Source organism: Phaenicophaeus curvirostris, chromosome 1 (genome assembly GCF_032191515.1).
Source record: "Phaenicophaeus curvirostris isolate KB17595 chromosome 1, BPBGC_Pcur_1.0, whole genome shotgun sequence".
NCBI lineage: Eukaryota > Metazoa > Chordata > Aves > Cuculiformes > Cuculidae > Phaenicophaeus > Phaenicophaeus curvirostris.
Window position 1 is genome coordinate 46,465,685 of NC_091392.1, and position 23,311 is coordinate 46,488,995.

The 23,311-nt window shown below is 38.1% G+C and overlaps 1 protein-coding gene across 4 annotated transcripts in view; it reads left to right on the top strand.

The window, feature by feature from the left end:
- NR1H4 (nuclear receptor subfamily 1 group H member 4) overlaps positions 1-23,311 on the top strand; it is a 47,627-nt gene that overhangs the window by 22,509 nt on the left and 1,807 nt on the right. For 3 of the 4 annotated variants that reach the window (XM_069857037.1, XM_069857032.1, XM_069857052.1), the window contains 7 exons: positions 271-633; positions 5,182-5,334; positions 9,568-9,701; positions 11,278-11,376; positions 12,429-12,528; positions 13,710-13,856; positions 23,194-23,307. In XM_069857037.1, the coding sequence (XP_069713138.1) occupies positions 271-633; positions 5,182-5,334; positions 9,568-9,701; positions 11,278-11,376; positions 12,429-12,528; positions 13,710-13,856; positions 23,194-23,307 (1,110 nt within the window). The remainder of the gene's footprint in view (positions 1-270; positions 634-5,181; positions 5,335-9,567; positions 9,702-11,277; positions 11,377-12,428; positions 12,529-13,709; positions 13,857-23,193; positions 23,308-23,311) is intronic. The other variant, XM_069857045.1, reaches the window with a different exon arrangement.

The window sequence follows — 23,311 nt, forward strand, 5'->3', positions numbered from 1 at the left end:
GTACAGTATCTTTCAAGATTTTTTAATATAAGTGCCAGTGTCAGACATTTCCACCAATAATAAAGGAGCAGCTGAGACTGGTTAAGTTGCTTCTAAAATATCTTGTGGAGGATTTGTGTAGGAGCAGGATCACAGCAAATCTGAGCTCAGATAACATGGGCTTTATGATTATGCCTTGTTTTTGAGATGGATGTGTGGAAGTGGAGACTTCTCTGATAACTGCAGTTTCATAGTAGTAATAGCAATTGGTTTTGCATTATTATCTTCCAGGTGTCCTTTCAGAGCCAATGAGTTCTCCAGTGCAAGAGGCAGATGTGTCACCTTATACACAGTACAACAGTGTGCCATTTCCCCAAGTTCAGCCTCAGATTTCATCATCACCTTATTACTCCAACCTAGGCTTCTATCCTCCACAACATGAGGAATGGTATTCTCCTGGAATGTACGAGCTGAGGAGAATACCCTCAGAGACATTTTTCTCAAGGGAGACAGAGATAATGGATATCCCTGCAGCCAAAAAACCTAGGCTGAGTCACTCCACAGGAAGAGTGAAAGGAGAAGAGCTCTGTGTGGTCTGTGGTGACAAAGCCTCTGGGTACCACTATAATGCTCTTACTTGTGAAGGATGCAAAGGTAGGATGAAAACAATTACTCGATATAATTCAACTCATGAGCATAGCAGATTGTGATTTTTTTTTCTTTCTTGTTAATTTTATCTGAGCTATTAATAATTTTAGATACTTACTGTTGGATCTGGTGTACGCTACTTGTATTTTTCCCAAGACAGATTGGTAGTGTCTTCCACCATTGTCCTGTGAATACAGAGCACAGTTGGCCAACCTACAGCTTGTAAGCCATACTTAGCTACTAGTAAACTGAAGAACAACTTCCCTATGGGGGCCTGGCAGCTGGGCTCTGCTGTTCTGGAGGCTATTCATGCTGATATCTGCCTATGGAAGGAAAAAAACCCGTGGAGACCCCTGGAAGTAAGGCTGCCCTAAAAATCAGCTGCAAACCAGCCCAAATACCTCATGTGGTGCATGTTGGGGGTTTTGCTTTGTCTATTACAAATTTGTTTCTGAGGGCAAAACAGACCACACTGGTCAACCACTGACCCCGAGTACAGTCAAAGATCATACATTTTATCTCAGTAATTCTAATAAATAAGAGATCTGTTTCTTTATGCTGTTCCTGTCAGTAGTCTCAAAGTCAAAACAGATTATTACCAAATATGAATACTGTCATTATAAACCAGATTAGACTCAATTTTAATGTAAAGATTCCAAGTAATGATACATTTACTCTGTTAGTAGGCTATTTCTGCTGTTCATTAATTTAATTAATAAATATCTTAGCAATTTTTCCAAGACTTAAAATTACAGACTACGGAATTTCTAAAGAACATTTCTAGGAGAAAGGTTAAAACTCAGACTAAAACCCATAGTGAAAGGAAACGTGTTCATCTCTACTGATTCAGTTTGATTCACTCTCTGTAACCATAATTTTACTGCTTTATTGCGATAATTTATTTTATGTTTTTGCTCTGTTTCATGACTGCAGCATCAGTTACAAAGAATAGCACCCTTGATCAAACATAGTAAAAGTTGGATTATTTAAAGATAATGCATTCTGTTTCTACAATAAACCTCAGAGGTTAGTAAAGTACCAGCTGATTCAGTAAAAAGATGTGCTGATGATAGTAATTCTGTTTGACAAGGTGAAGGGGATATTATGTTTTCTAGAGCTCTGATGCCTCTTTTCACATACGTTGCTCTCAAAGCACAGTAACCAAAATTGGGCTTGGTACTTCAGTTGTGCTTCTATCAGTGCAGTCCAAGAGGTCTCACACATCTTACATCCAAGTATGAGATTAGCCTTTCTTTATGAAAACAAGACTGTTAATTCACACTCTGTGTGTGTCCAAAATAATACACAGATCCCTTTCTGCAGTACCAACGCTCACCTTGCAGCACCCCTGCTCCACTGATGTTGTGGGTATTGTTATTCAACGGGGAAGGCTTTGTGCATGTTTTTATGAGATTCAGTCCTGCGATGAATATGGTTTGGGTCTTTTTTCATTTCTTTCTCGGGTAATGCATTCAACAACACCCTCCATTCCTTTTGTTCTTCTTTCTTAGGCAGAAGGAACAATACTAAGATTTTATTTATTATCCCTCATGACAATAATCTAAAGATAGGGGCAAGAGTATACACTTCTATATATTTTTAGTATATTACAGTCTGGTAGCAAATAAGTATTTATTATTTCATTAATATTTTACATACTATGCAAAAGCAGATTAAACAGAACATTTGCTCTCATACAACATTTGCCCGTGGTACTATGAAAAAAATGAAAAGGGTTCCTTGAGATTTATCTTACCTCTAATATATCACTTTAGAAAATGCTGCCCTGATTAACAGTAACAGCAACACAGTAGTGGTTCATTAAGAATGAGGCAGTTCAGGCATTGTTACAGTATAGTGACCAATACACAAAGCTTTAAAGCCTGCTGCTGTAAAGGTCATTTCTGAAACAACCTTTGCAGAGAAACAAAGTTAGTAATTGTGAACTTAAAAAAACCTAAAGCAGTTGGTCATCAGGATGGCAGACAGAGATATTTACAAAGCTTTCATCTACACTTTTAAGAGCTCTTTCAACTTGCACAATTTCCATTAAAAATATTGGCATCAGTAGCACTGGTGTAGCCCTAGCCGTAATTCATTATATTCACACCTATCTAAAAGAACAAAGCAAATTCAAATTTTCCAGCCAACGTGAGCTTTCTGAAATTTGGCAAGATAACACAAAATTATTAGACTGTGCCAGAAATACCTTCAGCTTTCAGGGCTACCCCTGCATTATTTTAACAGATGTCATTTCTGATTCATCTCTGAATTTTTTTAAAAATCCACCTGATACAGAAAGTCACACATAAAATATTTCAGTCAGTTTACGTTCATATTGATTTATTAGTGAATAATACATATATATAAATTCTGTTAATATGAAAAAGCTAATTTCAAAATTAATTATGAAGAAATTTAGTCAAGGAAACAATGGTTCAAGAGTCACTTCATGACCAAACTGAAGCAAAAGTAGGCTTAAAACTACTTTTGGCAAAAAAAGTAATTACTTTTCATTTCACAATGTTTCACTCTTTCAAAAACTTTATTTTCAAGAGAAAATGTTTTACTGCTTGAATCTCATTTGTTCCTATCTTTTGCACCCATATTTCTGTATTCTTTTTTTTTCCACATTCTTGTGTACTTTTAAAAATTTATTTACTAAAGCTCTTTTTCTTTGCATTTCCATGAAAAAGCAAATGCAGACCTTGTGGGGAGGGTGAGTGATAAAATCATCAATCAGACTTAGAATGTCATAAATATTTGTGCAGAGCTTTTCAAAGTTTACTACTAATTAGTGTCATATATTACAGGATTTAAATTTAACAAATAAAAAAATCATAAATGATGTAAAGCAGATGCAGTTTCCTTTAATTGGCACTGAGAACCTACAGCTTATATCCAGGCCTTTTTCTCCTTTTCCTGTCCAGTAAATGGTAATGTATTAAACACCATGTGAATGATGAATAAAAATAATTCCTGGGGCTGGTGGAGGTTCTAAGTAATCTGCATTTCAAAAGAGACTGATGCCAGTCAACTTTACTTATCTGAAAAGCAGGTAATAAAACAGACAGCATGGAAGAAATTTCAAGTAGGACTTACAGCAGATCCAGAGAAATGCCAGATTTTTTTTGACCACATAGTGGAATTGTTTTACTGTTAGCTATGCACTGGTGCTTGGAAAAGATAATGCAAATATAAAACCGTGGGCAGAGGTTAGGAAATTGTCATCTGACAATGGCAAAATCATCACATTACCTGTTATCTTACCCAGATTCAGCAGAACAATGTTTTAGCTAAATGCATTCTGAAAACACACACAAATCCTGTAATGAAAAAAAATTCAAATTCGCATCTGAATTTGCTCTACGATTTGAGTATAGGAAACTGGCTTCTATGTGGTGCTTCTCTCAATGCATCAAAGTGCCAGGCTTGAAAATGATGGTGGTTTTATTGTGCTAGCCAGTGGTGATAAGAAAGTCAAAGCTTTGTGAATATCTCTGGTTAATGCAAATTTACACGGAGCTTTAGTTTGAAGTGCACTATAAATCAGCCAAAGCTCCCAGGAGTCTATTTCGGAAATCTGCCCTCAGGTGGGGAGAAGAACTGGTTCCCTCTGTAGCTGATGATAAATAGTCTCTGCCATATGAAGAACAATGTAAAAAGATTGTGATAGCACAGTGAGTCACACAAAAAATTCAGGAAACATTCAAATCCTCATTGGCAGCAAAGACTCTGTTTGATGACACTCTTATTCAACTATGTTTAGTATCTTGAGCATTCCACAATTTGACCACAGTGCTACTCTCAGAGGTGTGCTAGGCAGCAGCCAAATAAGAGATTTGGATAAACTGAGGAAAGGTCCTCTCAATGTCTTGGATCAGTTGCTGTTTGCAGTTACCCCTGTGCAATTTTGAAGTGATTGCAGTGGTGATACTAATAGAACTGCCTGAGCAGGTGAAACTAGGTTACAGCTGAACTGATTAGCTAGAAAATATTTAGTGAATGAGGCTGGAGGATCTTGCAAACAGGGGAGCAGCCACATGTATAATAAACAGATAAGATGTGACTCCCATATTAAACTTGGGTGTGAGCTTCTCCAGCTCCCAGGAGCTGAGAGAATTGTGATGAGTTACTCAACTCTCTTTCTGCACATTCTGTACCTCAAGACACTTAAGAGACTCACATTTTTATTGCTGGCTATTTGTATGGTACCACACTACAGCCTTAGTGCTGGTGCTCAACTTGTTTCTGGAAGGTTTCAGATTTGGGTCTGAATTTTCCCAACATCAGAGTTCTAGGACCTTCTGTTGGGATAATGTCTAATCTTTGGGACCATGATTTATCATGTTGATTTATTAAATTATATTACTTTGATACTGTTATCAATAGAAATAGCAAGAATGCAGTCATGAAGGTACTGTGATAAACTTTGTGGTACAGCAGAACACATACCGCTCAGCAAATGCAATGGGGATGGAGGTAGTCTTCAACTTGATTACTTTGCTTCTTTGAGATTTTTTTTTTTATCTAAGTCATTGCTGTGTTGTGTAGGGTTCTTCAGAAGAAGCATCACAAAAAATGCAGTATACAAGTGTAAAAATGGAGGCAACTGCGAGATGGACATGTACATGAGGAGGAAATGCCAGGAGTGCCGCCTAAGGAAATGCAAGCAAATGGGCATGTTGGCTGAATGTACGTATACAGGTATTTGCATCATACATTCAGAATGTGCATCAAATTTGCATTTTTTTAATTAGGTTGTTTTAAATAATGAAGTTATAAATGATGTCATCTGGCAGGTGGAAGGCGCATTAAAGTTGATGCTGTGCCTGTGCATCAAATCCTGTTGAAAAAGACAAATGCATTTATAAGCAATGGGACTTAATTGATGATCAGGGACAAACATGTGTAAGAGCTGAGCAGAAAGTGAAGCATTGCAGAAGTCAGATAAGGAAAGCCCTGGTACACCCCTTTGCTATCTTCACAGGGCTCTCCCTGTCAAGTTCTTGCTAGCCAAGCCAAAATTTTGGCATTCAAACAATGCCATTTTCAAGAAATGAGGGAAACTATCACTAGCAGGAAGTTTCTGTGGACTTTTCAAGTGTATATTCCCAGACCTCACCCAGCAATCGGGCAAAACCTGCTAAGGGCTAGCCCTTTTTTATAGTCTCATTAGCTATTCTTATTGTACTATAAATTTTTCTGCCTTGCATATAGAATCATACAATCAAAGAATAGTTTGGATTGGAAGGGACCTTAAAGATCATCTAGTTCCATCCCCCTTGCCTTGGGCAGGGACACCTCCCACTAGATCAGGTTACCCAAGGCCCCATCCAACCTGGCCTTGAACACCTCCAGGGATGGAGCATCCACAACTTCCCTGGGCAACTTGTGCCAGTGACTCACCACTCTCATGGTGAAGAAATTCTTCCTAATGTCTTATCTAAATCTGCCTTTCTCCAGCTTATATCTGTTCCCCCATGTCCTATCACCACAAGCTTTTATGAATAGTCCCTCTCCAGCTTTCCTGGAGGCTCCTTTCAGGTACTGGAAGGTCGCTATAAGATCTCCTCAGAGCCTTCTCTTCTCCAGGCTGAACAAGACAAGCTCTCTCAGCCTGTCCTCATAAGGAAGGTGCTTCAGCCCTCTGATCATCTTTGTAGCCCTCCTCTGGACCCATTCCAACAGCTGCATATCCTTCTTATGCTGAGGATTCCAGAAGTGGACACAATACTCCAGATGAGGTCTTACAAGAGAGGAATAGAGGTGCAGAATCACCTCCCTCAACCTGCTGGCTGTGCTTCTTTTGATGCAGCCCGGGATACATTTGGCCTTCTGGGCTGCGAGCGCACATTGCCGGCTCATGTCAAGCTTCTCATTGACCAGCACGCCCAAGTCCTTCTCTGCAGGGCAGCTCTCAATCACGGCATCCCCCATTGTGTACTGAAAACGAGGATTGCCTGACCCAGGTGTAGGACCTTGCATATAGGCATGTAGGTAGAACCATCTCCAGAAATAAAGCTGATGGATTTTATTAATGTTTCATATTAGAGTGTATATTCTATTCAGACTAACAGCTTATAAACTTCATTGAGCTTCACACTGGATGACTTAGAACACAAGACTATAGGAATGCAACTTCAAAAATGTTTTATTTTCCATTTTTAGTAAAGTGGTTGCCCATTTGTTATTTTTTACAAGCTTGCTCCTGAAGGTCTGTAAACATCTGCTCTTCTGCCTTCCATGAACAAGGCTATAATTTATTTTTCTTGATGGCTCCAATCATTTTAGCATACATGTATGTGTGAAACCAATTTAGGTTCATACAGGAAATTAATCTACTTGGAATTTTTAATATACTTCTATCCCTCAGTAAAATCAGATGATGCTATATTAACTGTTGGTTTTGTGAGAAACAATAAGCTTTATCAATATTTGGAATGCATTGCCAGCATAATGTAATTAATCTTTCATTCTACAAATTGAACAGCCTACAAAGATCCCGAGATATGGCATATTCTCATGCAATACATAAAATATACGAGCAGACAACACCACTGCAATGACAGCACTCATTGTGTCCCTAAGTGTCAGAGGAAAATAACTCTCCCATGGGTTGATCCCAGAACCATTGTTCCAAACTTTTGTGGCTTCAAAATAGCTTGACTGACTCAATGCAACAAAATAAATGACCCATCACTGAAAAAAATAGGTCAGCGTAAATTATACTGACTGGACCCACATGAAACTTTTAAACTAGCCTATCATTTTCACAAAGGGGCATATGTGAAATAAAAGCCAGTGAGTGCCACTGCCATCCGACTCTCTCCCTGCAATGGAAACACTGGGTATCTTGTTTTGCTCATGACTTAACCATAACCATGCTCTAATGCACTGCAATGAGGATGTTTGCAAGGTACTGTTTAATGGCTTTTAAGTAGGAGTGTGCTGTATAATTGCTTTTAGTTCAAGGCAATCCAGGACAGTAAAACATGAAGCTCCTCACAGTATAGAACATTTATTGAAAAAAAATTGCTAAGAAATAAAAGGTTGCCTTGAACTTTGTTTCACTTAGTCATTTTGTAGGCTTGTAACTGCAAGTTCTGTGGATTCTTTTTTCCCTCTGAAGAAGGGTAAAGTCTTATAAATACTTATTGCATGGCTACTCAACAATCCTGCCCTTTATAGACAAACCACAGACAGATCAAAATTAGTAACCATCAATTTCAGTCAATTGCCATCATTTTGACATAAACTGCAAGTTTTTTAAGTGAAATGTCTACCTAGGGAAGACACAGGTCCTGCCACTCTCCCTGGAAGGTAATACCCATTTAATACCCATTGAAACCCAGCTATCCCTGAGGAAGGAAGTAAAGTCATGTCTCTGACATGAGTTTTCCAGCTAATTTAAATGTAGCCAGAATAAGATCTCAAGGTACTACTCAGCAGCAGGCAACATGAGAAAAAAACTGTCTTACTGCTTAAGGCAAACGTAAACCAAATTTCCCCATGGAAGGTAGTAGACCAGATCCTAAGCTGGTGGAAAACAATGCAAGCCCATTACTGCTGCCAAAGGATGCACTGAATAATTTAGAAAAAGAAATCTACAATGCTCTATGGCAGCACAAATTACATGGCTCAATACCAATTATTATCTCCATCGTTCCTACTCCCCTTTTCAAGGTATTATTTGCAGGTCTTATTTTAATCATGTAAATTTCCTCTTCTCTCAGTGGTTCAGGTAGGTTATTTTATATAGTGCTTAAACAGGAAATTAAAAACATTCACAATGAAATTCACTGTTTTCATGGTATCTTCCTCCACCATCATATACTTACTGAATGAGCCTCTTTTCCTGCTCTGCATTTTCAAAGGCAACAAATGGGAAGTATACTTGAAAGACACTAAAAAAAAAAAAAAAGAAAAGAAAGAAAAGAGAAGTCCTAGTCCCGTGCTGATAGGTGCATTTTTAGATGAATACTTAGCCGTTTACTTTCTCATCTGAGCTTTCTGGCTGTCTTCCAAAGGTTGTGCAGGGTACCTACTGTCCTTTTCTTTTGTTAGCACAAGCAAATTGCTTATTTTTATGACATCCACACGTGGATGCTCCCTGGTTCAAGGTATTGAAATGTAGTTTAAAATAAAAAAAAACCCAGAAATGCAAAGTTCCTTTCATTTGGGCAAGTGAAACTCTATAGTAAAACCAGGGCTTAATTCAGTTCTCTAATATAATGAAATGCAAAATAGCAAGACCAACTGGATAACATTTTAAATAAATATATTTTAAAGGTACGTTTGTCAGCCTGAGTTATTTCTGAGCCTGCATTTTCAGGTGTTGGGCTATCTGTATAGTGACACTGTAATGGCTAAAGCTCTGTTGAGTGGGTTTTCTGCGAGAAGATTCTGCATGACACACGTAATACTGCTTAAAAGTTACTGAAAACAACTGGTGCTCTTTGCATGAGAACAGCTGCACCTTGATTGCCCCTTTGGATTAGATGAGGAGTATGCTTTTGATGACAGTCCTCCAGTTGTTCCCATTTCTTGTGCTTTGGTTTGGTTCTTGGAGCACATGAAGTGGTTTCCTTTTGGATGAAACTAAACCAATACAGATTCCAGTGCACTCCCATTACTATTGGGTTTTCTTACTGCAAAACCAGATTAGAAATGGCCCAAAGCAAGACTCCTAACTGTGTGGGTGCTGGGTCATCACAACCAACTGTTGTGCTCTGCAGATGGGTTTCTGCTGGGCTAGACTACTTATTAGTGTGTACTTAATATGTCTCATTAGACAGATAATGACATGTTCAGGAAATGATCTGCACAGGTAAGTGGGTTTGTTAGTGTATAGGGCATTCATGGGCACCTATGTACCTATTCAGTGCCTGAGGCATATATAAATCCAATTGCTATCACCTGTTGTATTATGTGTTCTAGGTCTGTTGACAGAAATACAATGCAAGTCAAAAAGGCTACGGAAAAATGTGAAACAGCCCCCTGATCAATCACCCAATGAAGATAACGAAGGCCATGACGTGAAACAAGTGACATCTACAACTAAAATGTATAGAGTAAGAAAATTCTTGTAATAGTTTGTACACAGATGTGATCTTTGAGCTAAAGGTGGCTACTGCAGTGAATATAGACTACTTGCAAACTCTTTGGAGCTGTTTTTATTAATTAAAACTCCATTTCCCACCTAGTTAATGAAATACCTTGAGCATAGAAATAGTTGTGGTATATTTAGTTAAAACTCCACAAAGCAACAATAAATCCACAAAGTATTTCTGTCTGTGATATGTATCATAGTACCATATAACAGTTTGGATTGGAAGGGACCTTAAAGATCATAGAATAACCAGGTTGGAAGAGACCCACCGGATCACCGAGTCCAACCATTCCTATCAAACACTAACCCATGCCCCTTAGCACCTTGTCCACCCGTGCCTTAAGCACCTCCAAGGAAGGAGAATCAACCACCTCCCTGGGCAGCCTCTGCCAGTGCCCAATGACCCTTTCTGTGAAAAATTTTTTCCTGATGTCCAGCCTAAATCTCCCCTGGCGGAGCTTGAGGCCATTCCCTCTTGTCCTGTCCCCTGTCACCTGGGAGAAGAGCCCATCACCCTTCTCTCTACAACCTCCTTTCAGGTAGTTACAGAGAGCAATGAGGTCTCCCCTCAGCCTCCCCCATGCTATGGGAAGGGACATCTTCCACCAGATCAGGCTGCCCAAGGCCACATCCAACTTGGCCTTGAACACCTCCAGGGATGGAGCATCCACAACTTCCCTGGGAACCTGTTCCAGTGTCTCACTACCCATAGCCCCTAATCCTATCACTACAAGCCTTCGTAAACAGTGCCTCCCCAGCTTTCCTATAGCCTCCTTCATGTACTGGAAGGTCGCTATAAGATCTCCTCAGAGCCTTCTTTTCTCCAGGCTGAACAAGCCCAGCTCTCTCAGGCTGTCCTTATAGAGAAGGTGCTGCAGCCCTCTGATCATCTTTGTAGCCCTCCTCTGGACCTGTTCCTACAGCTGCATATCCTTCTTATGCTGAGGATTCCAGAACTGGACACAATATTCCAGATGAGGACTCACAAGAGAGGAACAGAGGGGCAGAATCACTTCCCTCAACCTGCTGGCCACTCTTATTATTGATGCAGCCTGGGAAACGGGTGCCCTTCTGGGCTGCAAGTGCACATTGCCCGCTCATGTCGAGTTTCTCATCAACTGGCACCCCCAAGTCCTTCTCCGCAGGGCTACTCTCAATCACATCATCCCCCATCCTGTGTTGAAATTGGGGATTGCCCCGACCCAGGTATAGTACCTTGCACTTGACCTTGTTGAACCTCATCAGTTTCATAAGGTATCTATCACATCACATACAGTGAGGTATGATATTAAAGTTTGAGTGCATCTAGTTATTTGCTAAACACTTCCTTATTTCTAATACCGAAGCACATGAACTCATGCAGTTTATAATCATTATACACCTCTCTGCTGTACACTTCCATAAAAATCTCAGTGAAAAGTAAATCTCTTGTCTGCTTGGTCTCCAAGTGATAAATATGTCTATAGATTTTGCCTAAAGAGTTGCTAGATTATTTCTATGACTGCATTTCAAGATGGGCTTTCTTTTTGCCAGTATAGGAGAAAGTAGAATTTACCCCAGAACAACAGAATCTTCTTGATTACATCATGGATTCATACAGTAAACAACAAATACCACAGGAGGTGTCAAAAAAACTAGTAAGTACGTTGAGGATTTAATTTTTGAGATGCAGATAATGAACCTGAGTATTACATGGCAGAAGATACGTGTACTCAGCATAAGTGTGTGTAGTAAGTAGTAGAGCAAACTATGGGCAAAAGCTTACAGTTAAAACATGTTGCATGTGGGGCAGGATCTCTCCCCCTCAGTCAACAGTTAGACCACATCTTTGTTTATCAAACTTAAACATTAAAGAAAACCTTTCAACACTGGAAATACATTTTTATGCCCAAATCAAACCTTTTCTGATTGTATCTTTGGGTTTTTTGTATTATCAGTATAGGCAGTGATTTGAGTTTGACTTGCAGACAAGCTTCTTTTCTATAGAGTCACCTTGAAAATATTTCTTTTTTTTAAACCAGATTCCCAACATTTTCCAGGTTTGAATTTTTGTTTCATCCCCTCTTTTTTCCTTTTCCTCTCTACCTTCTAGAATTTCCCTTTTCTCTTTAAGAGCTCTCAGTTTTCATGGTAGGATGGAAAAAGTTTGGGAAGCAAGGAAGAGAGTAAAAAAGTGTTTGAAAGATAATTTTGGGGTTTTTTTAACAAAAATTACATGTTCAATCTTAAAAACACTCTCAAAACCAAAATGACTTTAGAAAATTATTTTCTAAGTCCTCAACTTTGAAAACTAAAAGCAAGACCCTAACAGGGGTAGAGTTTAGTAACCCTAATGTGTGGAACCTATTTCCTTAGGAGGCTGAAAGCGAACATTGTATTAAAACCAGAGTTTGGTTAAATATTCTGGTACACATAGAACTTCTAGCTGAGAAAGTACCTAAATCATTGATTGCTAGATATAACACTGAAAATGAGACAGATATTCCAGAGCAAATGGAAATGTCTACATCTTTCACTTCTTATTTTGCCTTCCAAAATACCTGGTTTTGTCAATGACTGGTGACAAATCACGATGTTAGATGGACTTTTTGCCAGATATGATCCAATCAAACAATTCTTGTATTTTGTGCTTTTAAATGTGAAATGACAAAGACTATTAACAGATTTTGTTTGGTTTTATTTTTAACAGTTACATGAGGAATTCAGCGCTGAAGGAAATTTTCTGATTTTAACAGAAATGGCTACAAGTCATGTGCAGGTTCTTGTGGAATTCACTAAAAAACTACCAGGTATAGCCAATGTGATGGGGCAAATCTTGTTATTGCAAAGTTTAGATGCCTTTCAGTTGTCGTTTGGCAATTTTTTAATGTATTTTGAAGACTATGTAAAAATACTTTCTCTTCTGACACAGGTATTCTGCATACACTGTCTAAAGAAAAGGAGCTTTGTGCTCAGAGGACTAATATGTTGAATAATTCAAACTCTGCCACTCTGAGCTGTGACATTCTTTACCTGTTGACCACACTGCTCAGAGAAGGGGTTGTGTCTCTAGAGAGATTTTATTTTCATATATTACTGTAAAGCCAAGTCGTCTGCCTCTAAATTACCATTTACACTTGCCAGACTCTGCTTCACTTGCTTTGCTGACTTTCTAGCAAAGACTCTAGGTCATCACATCCACTGAATTGTGAGTCCTAAGCAAGAACTTTCCCTAGTTAGTGGCAACAGAATTTACGGTTCTTGTATGGTGTGTTATGGACAAGCATTGAAAACCTGACTTTATCATCAGGGTTTTTTTGTAACTCCCTTGCAAGTACCTGCACCGAATGCAGGTACCTGCACTGGCAAGTATGAGGAGAGTTTCTGATGATCTTTAGCTTCCCATTCTTCTTCAGGAGAGCAGCTGTGTATTCATACAAGTTACCAAATTTCTCATGATTTTTTCAGTGTGTTTTAGAATATTGTCCCTCCAAAAAGAAAAACGTATATTTAAAACACAGATGGAAGTCTCTGTGTAAAACAGTATATTACACCAAAGGCAAGGTGAAATATTTAAAATTAGATGCTACAAATGCTGATTTTTGCCATCTGAGCATGGAAAGAGCTAAAAGCAGTATGGTAGTTGAACAGCCATATAGAGAGCTCTGGTGGAAACACAGCAGAAGATTTTAGGGAGCAGCATCAGACTAGCCCCACAAAGTCCCCACTGTTGGTTATGCTTGCCATTAGAATTTGCTTATCTTGTTCCTCTGTAAGTACTGTGAACACTGAAACACAAATTTGACTGTCATAAATTTCAATGAAGTTCAAATCTGTAGTTTTCTGGAATCTGAGTTTCAGTTTTTCTACCATTTGGCAATGCTGCTGACACCAGCATCAAAATTACAAATGTGTAGCATGTTCTGTGCAAGAATTTCAGACAGAAAGGACTTTTCTGTTGCTGCCTTACTTATCTTTAATATCTTCCCAGGCTTCCAAACCCTTGATCATGAAGATCAGATTGCTTTGCTGAAGGGCTCAGCAGTAGAAGCCATGTTCCTCCGTTCAGCTGAGATCTTCAGTAGGAAACTTCCTACAGGACATACTGTCCTTTTAGAAGAAAGAATTCGCAATAGTGGTAAGTATCTCATATAACAAGGAAAAGTAAACCACACCATTGCACTTCTGTGCCAATATTTTGTCCCTGGAAAGTCAGAAAAATTATTTATTAGCACTGACATAGGTTTATAATGCTTTTTATATTAACTAGAACAAATCTAACTCAGCCTTGAGTCTAAAGGTTGTAAGGTAATGGTTTCTTTATAAACATATTGCAAGTATTATGAATAATGCTATATTGAATACACCCAGCACAAGTTTTCAGTGATAGGCATGAAAGAACAATGAAGAAAACATACCAGAATTTCAAATTATTCACATAAAATATCAATATTTATGCTTTCAAAGACAATCACTGTAAGAAGGAAAGAAACAAATGTTGAGGCAACTGGAGATGACTGAAGGGAACCAACTATTCTTAGAGTCAGTTTGGTAAAATCAACCCAAATTGCACAAGGTGCATACAAGAATTATAAACATGACGTGTCCTCAGTATGTTTTCTGCTTCTTAAGGTGCATCAAAGGCTCAGTAGCAATGATAAATTCTACTAGCTCCAGACATAAATCTTAGTGATTATGAAAAGCCAAATAGGACTAGATATTCTTTGTTCCTTAAAGTAGACAAAGTTGTGGTTTACATTGTTATGTATTCTTTGTGCTCCACTGATGCAATACTGAATGTTTTGCAGTTTTCTGTATTTATCAGCAAGCTTTATCCAACCTTCAGCTACCTATCACTCAAAATTCAAATGTAACAACAATTCTGAACCAGAGATTCTGTCTTTAGATTCTTTCTTCTGGCCTTCACTTTTTAACATTCATAAGAAGGACAGACATGAGAACAATCAGCCTCAATACTAGCCATAGAAATGGGCTTGAACTCCATTCTGAAACCCTTAAAATCAGTAATGTGAAGATGCCACTGATGTATGCAAAATTAGGCCAATACATATATAACTGAAACCCTGAATAAAAGTTAGGAAACTTGAGAATAACTCGCTTGCTGAAGGTATGCATTTACTTTGGCTTAGCACACTCATTTCTAGGTTTATATTTTTGTAGGGATTTTTATATTTCCTTCATGTTGATTTATTATAAGAGGCTATTGTATGATGAACTGGAAATGGTGACTTTCAGAGTGATATTAATGGCTTCTGGTTCAGGTTCTGCAGGCAGAGAAACATGCAAAGAAGGCCAGAGACAGTTCCATGAAATTGTAATGAGCTGTCATGGATCCAATGTCTTCATGAAGAGATTTTCTGTTGGATTATAACCTACATTTTCAATAAAAATAGGTCTTAGAAAATTGTATACGTATGAATACATGGTTACTGAAAGCTTCTCTCCTATAATCTATACAGTGACTATCCATCTTCTTGTTCAATGTGTCAACAAAAACCAGAAGCATAAAATACTTCGATCCATAGCATTGCATAAGCCATTAAGTAATATCAATAATTTTTCACTTACTCCTAGTTTAAAACTAGCCTGTTAATTCTCTGCAACTATTGAGTCCAGATGAGACACATTATTATTTTTTCAAGTTTGTATGAGACTTAAAGATAGCAATCATAACATGGCTAGCTGGAATATGACATTGCTTCCTGCAGAATATTATTTACCTGTCATGAAGCAGATTTAAAAAAAAAAGCATTTTGTGTAGAAAAAAATGTCAAGAGAAGTAACAATTTCAAAGGAAGATTTCCTGCAATTCTTTTTTTCTGTGGGGAAAAATATCCTCCAAAGTAAATAAAAAATCAGCTCTGGATCAAACCAAAATACAGTTTGCAAGAAATGAAACACAATAACTTTTTCAGTGTGTATAAATATATACATACATACTATCTTGTTGCCTTTGGAAAAGGCTCTACAATATACTTTCCCTCAAGCCAGGATCAAGTTGGGGACACAAAAGGACATACTGCTGCTAGAATTGCTCCCTCTCTATATTACAGGATAACAATGGTTTTATCTGGCTTGCTTGCATTCTTTCCTTTAATAGCCAGAATACAGGACAAAATACCTTTTTTCCATGTATTTTATTTCTTCACTTTGTGCAAATTTATGCCTACTTCAAAACATTCTCCTTGACTGCACTTAATGGGGCTGTGATAGTAAACAACAAAAACAGCTTGTAAATATTTGCATTCATATCAGTGTAAATTGTCACTACCAATGTTATTTAACTGTTAGTGCTACCGCACAGACCTAGAAGTCACTGAAGATTTCCAGAGTCTCTCATTTTGGACTTACACTGCTGCATGCTAGAGCGTATCTTTCAACCTGGCAACGTACCCTGCAGGAAAATACTTAAATATAGTTTTTAAATGCCACTCTGCCTATGTTCTCGGTACTGGTAACTGCCTGACAGTCAGTGGTATCACTTCCTTTGCATCAACAATTGATTGGTATGTAAGATTTGTAATTGATTGGTTTGTGGAGTTTTGCAGTTTGCCTCTTTCATGCTTCCCAAGTGTATTTCTCAATGTTCACTGAATTTTCATAGGAATCCTGTTCATCCTCACACTAGCTATCAGTTTTTTGGTTTGACTTTATGAACTTGCATTGGCACAATTTAGTTTAAGATAAATTTCAGAATTACACATTTAGGAAAATTCAATAGTTGTTGGAAAATAACTACTACTGAAATACATTATTTTTGTCGTTTAAAACATGGTTGTATTCAGGTGTCCTGAGTTTAAGTGAAACAAAAGAAAGGCATCCAAATTCTTTGGCTATCATTGCTTCAACGTGCAACTTTCAAAAATGTTAAATATGCAGATCATAGGACTCAAACTGGGCTCTGGATTGAATAAGGTACCAAATGTGATATTACCAAATGTGAGGAACTTAAGCAGCCTCTTCCAACCTTAACCCATAAAGATACATGCTATTAGAAACTGCATCTGGCCATTATCATGTTATAGACCACTTCAAGATAAAATGGCCAGAAGAGATTAAACACAAGTCAAATAAAGAAGAAAACCTAAGAGAATTATACATAAATTTGGAGATAGGGACCTCCTTTTTTTTCACGTACACTTCACTGAAAAACAAGACTAAATACAGTAAAGGTAGAAACACTCTGTAAAGACAACAGACTGCAGGAGAGGAAATGCAGCAATAGTTGAGTGAGAGTTTATAATTTAAATTTATAGGTAATGAATAAAGAAGAATCATCAGGATTATTCATGGATCCTAGTGAGATGCCAAACACTGTCAGGCCATCAGCCATTAATTATTGCTGTTAGTCAGAGCTTCTGTCCACATATTTTTAGGTACAGACAATTGAATGTCATGTAAGTACTACTGTCAAACCTTTACGTCTGTATCCACAAAATTGGGGATAAGGATCCTGCCTAAAAGTCACAAACTGTCCAGACTTCTGCCACCCGCCACCATATGCCCTTGGAAGCTGCTCTCATCTATTAATATTTATGCCTTGCCCAGACTGATTGTACAGAATGGACTCTTCTTTTTTTCTTTTTTCCTGATAAAGAAGCCAGAGATCTGGTGGTGATGACCTTTCAGCATTGGAAGCCTTCGTTTTTATTCTCATGCTGATGAGGTGTATTTTTATTTCTTAGCTTGAGCATATTGCTCCAGTCCTTATGCATCTCAGTGACTGCCTTTGTTTGTGCCCTTATGTTCTTTCTCCATAAGGTGTTACAAAAATTCTTTCATTAGCTGCTTCTGAGACTGAAATCCCCTTTTACTCATTGTAATATTGAGCCTTAATGACAGACATTTTATTTAATCTTAACAAGAGCTTGTGCCACTGTCACACCCCGGACTGTGACGGCCACTTACTCATCTTATTTGATGCTTCACTACACATACACCACATTGTGACTGATTCATTCTGTGAAAGGTGGACATCCTTGTAATTTAATGCTTAGTTTCTTTCTGTTATTTTGAAAACAAACTCTCCATTATCTAGCTTTACAATGTTTTTAAAACAGTGTTCAAATACTGGATATTTTCTCAGTGAGCACTTATAGCTCGTTTTCCTAAAGACACTTGTTTTCAGCGGTTATTAAGAGCCACAGATTTTTGTTCCATCATCTTGTTTTACAAAGCAGTTCTACTAATTTCAGGATCAGAGAATAAGACAGTATCTGATATGTATGGAAACAGAAGAATTTGGGCCCAGATTTTAGGTTAGCAAAGTTGGCAGCGGAACACCTGACACTGTGAAACACAATGTTGTCTTCCTGAATGGGTTACAGGTGCTTTAGTATAGTGAGATCCAAGGAAAAAAAAAAAAACACAAAAGCAAATATCCACAATTTCAAAGCACTGGAAATAGGCCACACTTTTGCCCTTGAATGTGGGATATAAAGTTCCCATTGGATAGGAGACTCCTGCAACGAAAGGCAAAATTGGGCACCAGAACAACGCATACCCAATTACTTCTGTTGCCTTTAGTCTTTATTATTTACTAGTACTGAGTAATGGTGATACTTCAAAACCCCATTATGCTGAGCTTTGTGTAGAGAAAAAAAATTAAATTATCTTCACTGCTGAGTCCAAATAATCTAAGAGAAAGCAACCTGGCCAGTACATAGCCTCTTGTTTTGAAACATACCTGCAAGTTATAGACATCTAAGACTCAAAATGGTCTTATGCATCCACACAGAAAGAGACAATTACCATCCCGTGACTCAACCCAGAGCACATTGCCCAAAAGATTTAGAAACTAGGACCATTTTGAATTACAGAGCATAGGAAAGAGCTTTTCTATTCATACGTGGTACTGCACAATCTACCATACTGAGTAAGCCATGATCGTGTCATGATCATCAATTACAAATAAATTTGATAGAAGTGTTTGAATCATATCTACAGAGTTAATTTATAGCCATGAAAACAAGAACAGATGTCAGGAGACTCAATCTCTTTTCTTCTGTGTAAGTGTACTTCTGCAGGCCAAAAACTTATTTGAATAGGCTCAGCCTATGAAGACTAGCTCAAGGCAGTGCAGATGCTGCTGCTGTCTGCCAGACCGCACTTCCCTTATTACTGCAGGCATTCAGGCCACTGCCAAAGATGTGGCAACATCATCTGCATCCTCCTTGCAGGTTTGGTTGGTTTGGGGGTTTTTTTGCTCTTTTTAAATCAAGGTTTCTTTGCTTGCAATGATGGCTTCACAGTGCTCCTACTGATAATTCTTGAGAAGGTGGGTTTTTGCTATCCTTGGGAGTTTTTGTTGGCACATGTTAACCTCTCATTTAAGTTGGCTTGATTTGGTCCATATTTATAGGGCCACTGATCCATTTGAACACGTTAGAAGGCAGAGCTCATAAGCAGTATGGAAAGCAGTTCTGGTAGATGAAAGACTGTAAAAGATAAGATATAACTTTGTGAGTAATTAATACATTTTATTTTCATAAAACAGCTACTAATAAATGCTTCATTTAATATCCACTGGCACCTCCATGTTTATCAAGAAAAAAGATCTCTATCTGTATTAATTACACAGTGCTAGTTACTGTTAATTAGTACTTACTCTCAAGATTTCCTCCTGCAGTAGATTAATCTATTCAGTTTTAATCAACAGCCAAAATAGAATAGAGAATACTGCTCTCAAAAAGATGGTAATACTGACTCAATATCACAGTAAACCATATACTCCAGTATTATATTAACCAGATAATTATTTATGGCCTGAAACCGTGAATCTTATAAATGCAACAGTCATCCTGCCTTCAGAGAGAAATCATAGGAACAAAACCTTACAAAAAGTCAAGGTCTGAAACAATGCTGTGTCTTAAGCTACAGATAGGAATGAAATTGTGCAAGAAGCGAGGGATGCTGAATAAATAATGCTCACAGGTTTAAATCTGCTCCAGTCTAATGCTGCAAAGCCATATTCAGCAAAGCTAGCATTTCCTGTTGCCTACCCTGGGATTTAAAGCCAGTCATCCATTAACATACCAAAATCAATCGAATGAATTGCAGTCTCTTCTGCAGATGACAGAATCTGGCAGGTGGCTACATAGAAATTTGTGCAGTTCAGGATGATGCACAATGAAACACAAAGGAGGAGCATGTTCTTATTTTTGTAATACTTCACAAAACAAAGTTCTAGAAACCTTTTTTTAAAAAAGTAAGGAAGGAGGCACCATTAATACTGACCAGGAAGCTCTGTCTCTCCGACACAGTACGGTGCAGTGCTCTTGTCTGACCTAAATAAAGAGGGCCAGGCAGAGCTAACTTTTCTAGTCTCACCGAGAAATATATTATAACTTTATCGATTGGATTTTTTTCACTTTTGGAGTGTGATTTGTAACAGTGACATTCGAAAAATCATAATAGTAATTTCTAGTCTATCTTTCCCAGTAACAAATACCAAATGCCTTTACTTCTTTTTCTGGTAATCTGAGTTGAAGTGACATCATCTTGTACAGTAGATAAGAAAAGGAAAAAAAAAAAGCAAGAATTATAAACATGTGTTTCCTGCTTTTTTGCTTTCTAGGGGAGCTTATTAAATCCAAAATGAAGTGTTTTCAGTCCCATTAGAAAACAGCCCCCTCTTGTGATGGAACAGCGGTTTGTGTAACTTGCATACAGGATGATGAAATAACAGAAACTCCACCACAGATCGGATAAGAGCAAAACTAGTAACCAAGGAAAAATTCCATCATCCTAGTCTGAAAATTACTCTTTTTGGGTGGTTCTGTTCATCATCGTCTTACGACGCATATCTATTTAAAGTTTTCAAAGTTATGTTGTCTTTACTAAAACCAGTATATCAGTTGCATTGCTGAAACATCCCTTTTTACTCCCTTTCACTTCTTCCTTTTTATTCCTCTGGAGTACAGTGATGTATAGAAGCTCTCTGACATAACTTCATTTGCTACCATATCTACAGTCATGTTTTGCTTCATCCATCCATGCTTTAGTTTCTTAATGTTAGATTATAAGCTTTCCGGGGCAAAGATCATTTTACTGTATGCTTATACAGTGCCTGGACCTGTGAGGACTTGAATTAATTATTCCACTCTTTGTTCTCCAGCATAATTTTCATCTTGCTTCTGCTATATTGACAGTAGGACTTAAGGAGCTTTGTGGTCAGCAAAAGAATTAATTCATCCTGCTGAAAACTAATCTGACCAAAAGAAAAAGAAGATAAAAAATCAAATTATGAATAATTATGAATACTAGAAATAAATGATGGGAGTCTTACTCACAGCCCACTTCCTTCCATTTCCTGCTTGCTGCCAAAAAATCACTCACAGCAGCGCAATACCTTTCACAGAGACTTCTAAAAATATCCAGTTTGTCATGGACTATTTTTCATGTCATTGCTGAGCTATTCGCTTCCGTGAAAGGAATCTGTTTGCTCTGCTTTAGACTCAGCTAGATTTATTTTTTTCTTCTGTTTCTAGATTCATGTGAATTTTAAAAAGCTTTGGTGTGGCATGTACGTGTGTTCCTTATATATGTCATATTGCAAGGAATTTGGCATTTAAAACTGCCTGAGAGAGAGGCAGTTCCACAAAAGTTAGTAATAACAAGTGTTCAAATAGTGTTTAAGTAGTTAATACTGATGACTAACAGCATAAACCTTGTAGAGCATTTCATGCTATGACTATTGTTTGCTCTATATAAAGCTTGAGCTGTGTTACTAACTTCTACAGGGTTAAATAACTGGCAGTTCATTTACTTAGACTCTTCTCAATGGTGTTGAATTTGTTACAAAAACAAGATTTATGGCTTGTAATCTGAAGTGAACACAGCTTGCTTATGTCACATGTTTAAATACGTCATTCAGCCACAAAATAAACCACAGCCTGCAAGATCCTACTTTCAGTCTGTGGGGACCCACAGCTATCAGACCGAATGAAGTAAGTTCTCACTGTCACAACAAAATGTGACTTGTTCATAGTTAAGTCATTCTTTGAGTTCTACATGCGGAGTTTGGTTTTAAATTTCTCCTATTGGAGACACTCCTAACCTTACTGGTCCTGTACTTCAGGTTTGTGTTGCATACAACACTCAAAGTCACATTATTTCATGTGGTTTCCATACCAAGTTGTAAAGTCTTCTCCCAAAACAGCTCAAAATTCTGAGCAAAATTACAAGAAATCCTACGGCCCTCACCTGTGGGAAGGGAGGTTTCCATCCTTTCAGCCAAGGAAGACCAAAAGGCTGCAGAACCACTGGTTTAGGTCTCTATACCTCGTCAGTGCCCCCCCTCAGAGTTGCAAGCAGCTGTTGCTGACAATCTAGTGGCTGCTCTGGGTGACTCACCAGCTTAAAAAAAATTAAATTTGATGTCACAGGACCCACTTCTCTTTTACACCAAAAAGCAGAATTAAATATATCTGTAATTAAAGGATAAGTAAGAACATTGTGACCTGATGACAAAGTCAGTAAGAGGAAGCCCAGTCAGCATGCCCCAGTTCAGTAATCCCAAAGGGTTTTGCTGATGGTGAGAATCACATGACCTCATTCTTAAACTGGGCTATATTTTAATTATTTATGGCTCTGTATTTTATAAGGGAGTAGTTTATGCTTTAAGACAGGAGCAGTTGTAAGCAAGTTGATCTGGGACTACAGGTAATCCTAGACCTAGTTAAAGTTTCAGGCTACATAAAGGGAGCAATTAAGTCTCTTTATGGAGACAACTGAAGCAACTGCCCAAAGCAGTTATCTAAAGAGTTGGGCTAGGATTAAACCATACACCCTGAGAGGTTTCCATATATGAATGTAAAGACAGGGAACATGGGGACTATGGGTAGAAACTGGAGAGGGGCAGATTTAGGCTTGATATGAGGAAGAATTTTTTCACCATAAGAGTGATGAAGCATTGGAACAGGTTGCTCAGGGAAGCTGAGGATGCCCCATCCCTGGAGGTGTTCAAGGCCAGGTTGGACAGGGCCTCGGGCAGCCTGATCTAGTGGGATGTGTCCCTGCCCACAGCACAGGGGACAGACCTAGATAATCTTTAAGGTCCCTTCCAACACAAACTGTTCTGTGATTCTATGATTGTATGACTGTTTTGCAAAATGTGCATACTGCAAACAGCTAGAATATCAGCAGACAGCGAGACAAACATATGTGAGACTTGCCCTGAAGAGATAGATGGACAAACCTGTAGGGGAAAAGGAGTTGCTTGAAAGAAAAACTTTGTGTGACAAGAAATTGCCAGCACTTGCCTGTAACTACTCTGATCTGGAAAACAAGGATGTGCTCACACCTTTGTAATTAATTGTCTTGCATCAGGCCTGATTTGTGTAGAAAATTTTTCCCATCAAGTCAGTCAAGCCTTCAAATACTAAATAACTACTTTGTGGTAATAAACCAGATTAATTTAATAATTAAAAAAATATAATTTTTTTCTCTCACAGGTATCTCAGATGAATTCATAACTCCCATGTTTAATTTTTATAAAAGCATTGGAGAGCTGAAAATGACACAGGAGGAATATGCGCTGCTCACAGCCATAGTTATCCTGTCTCCAGGTAA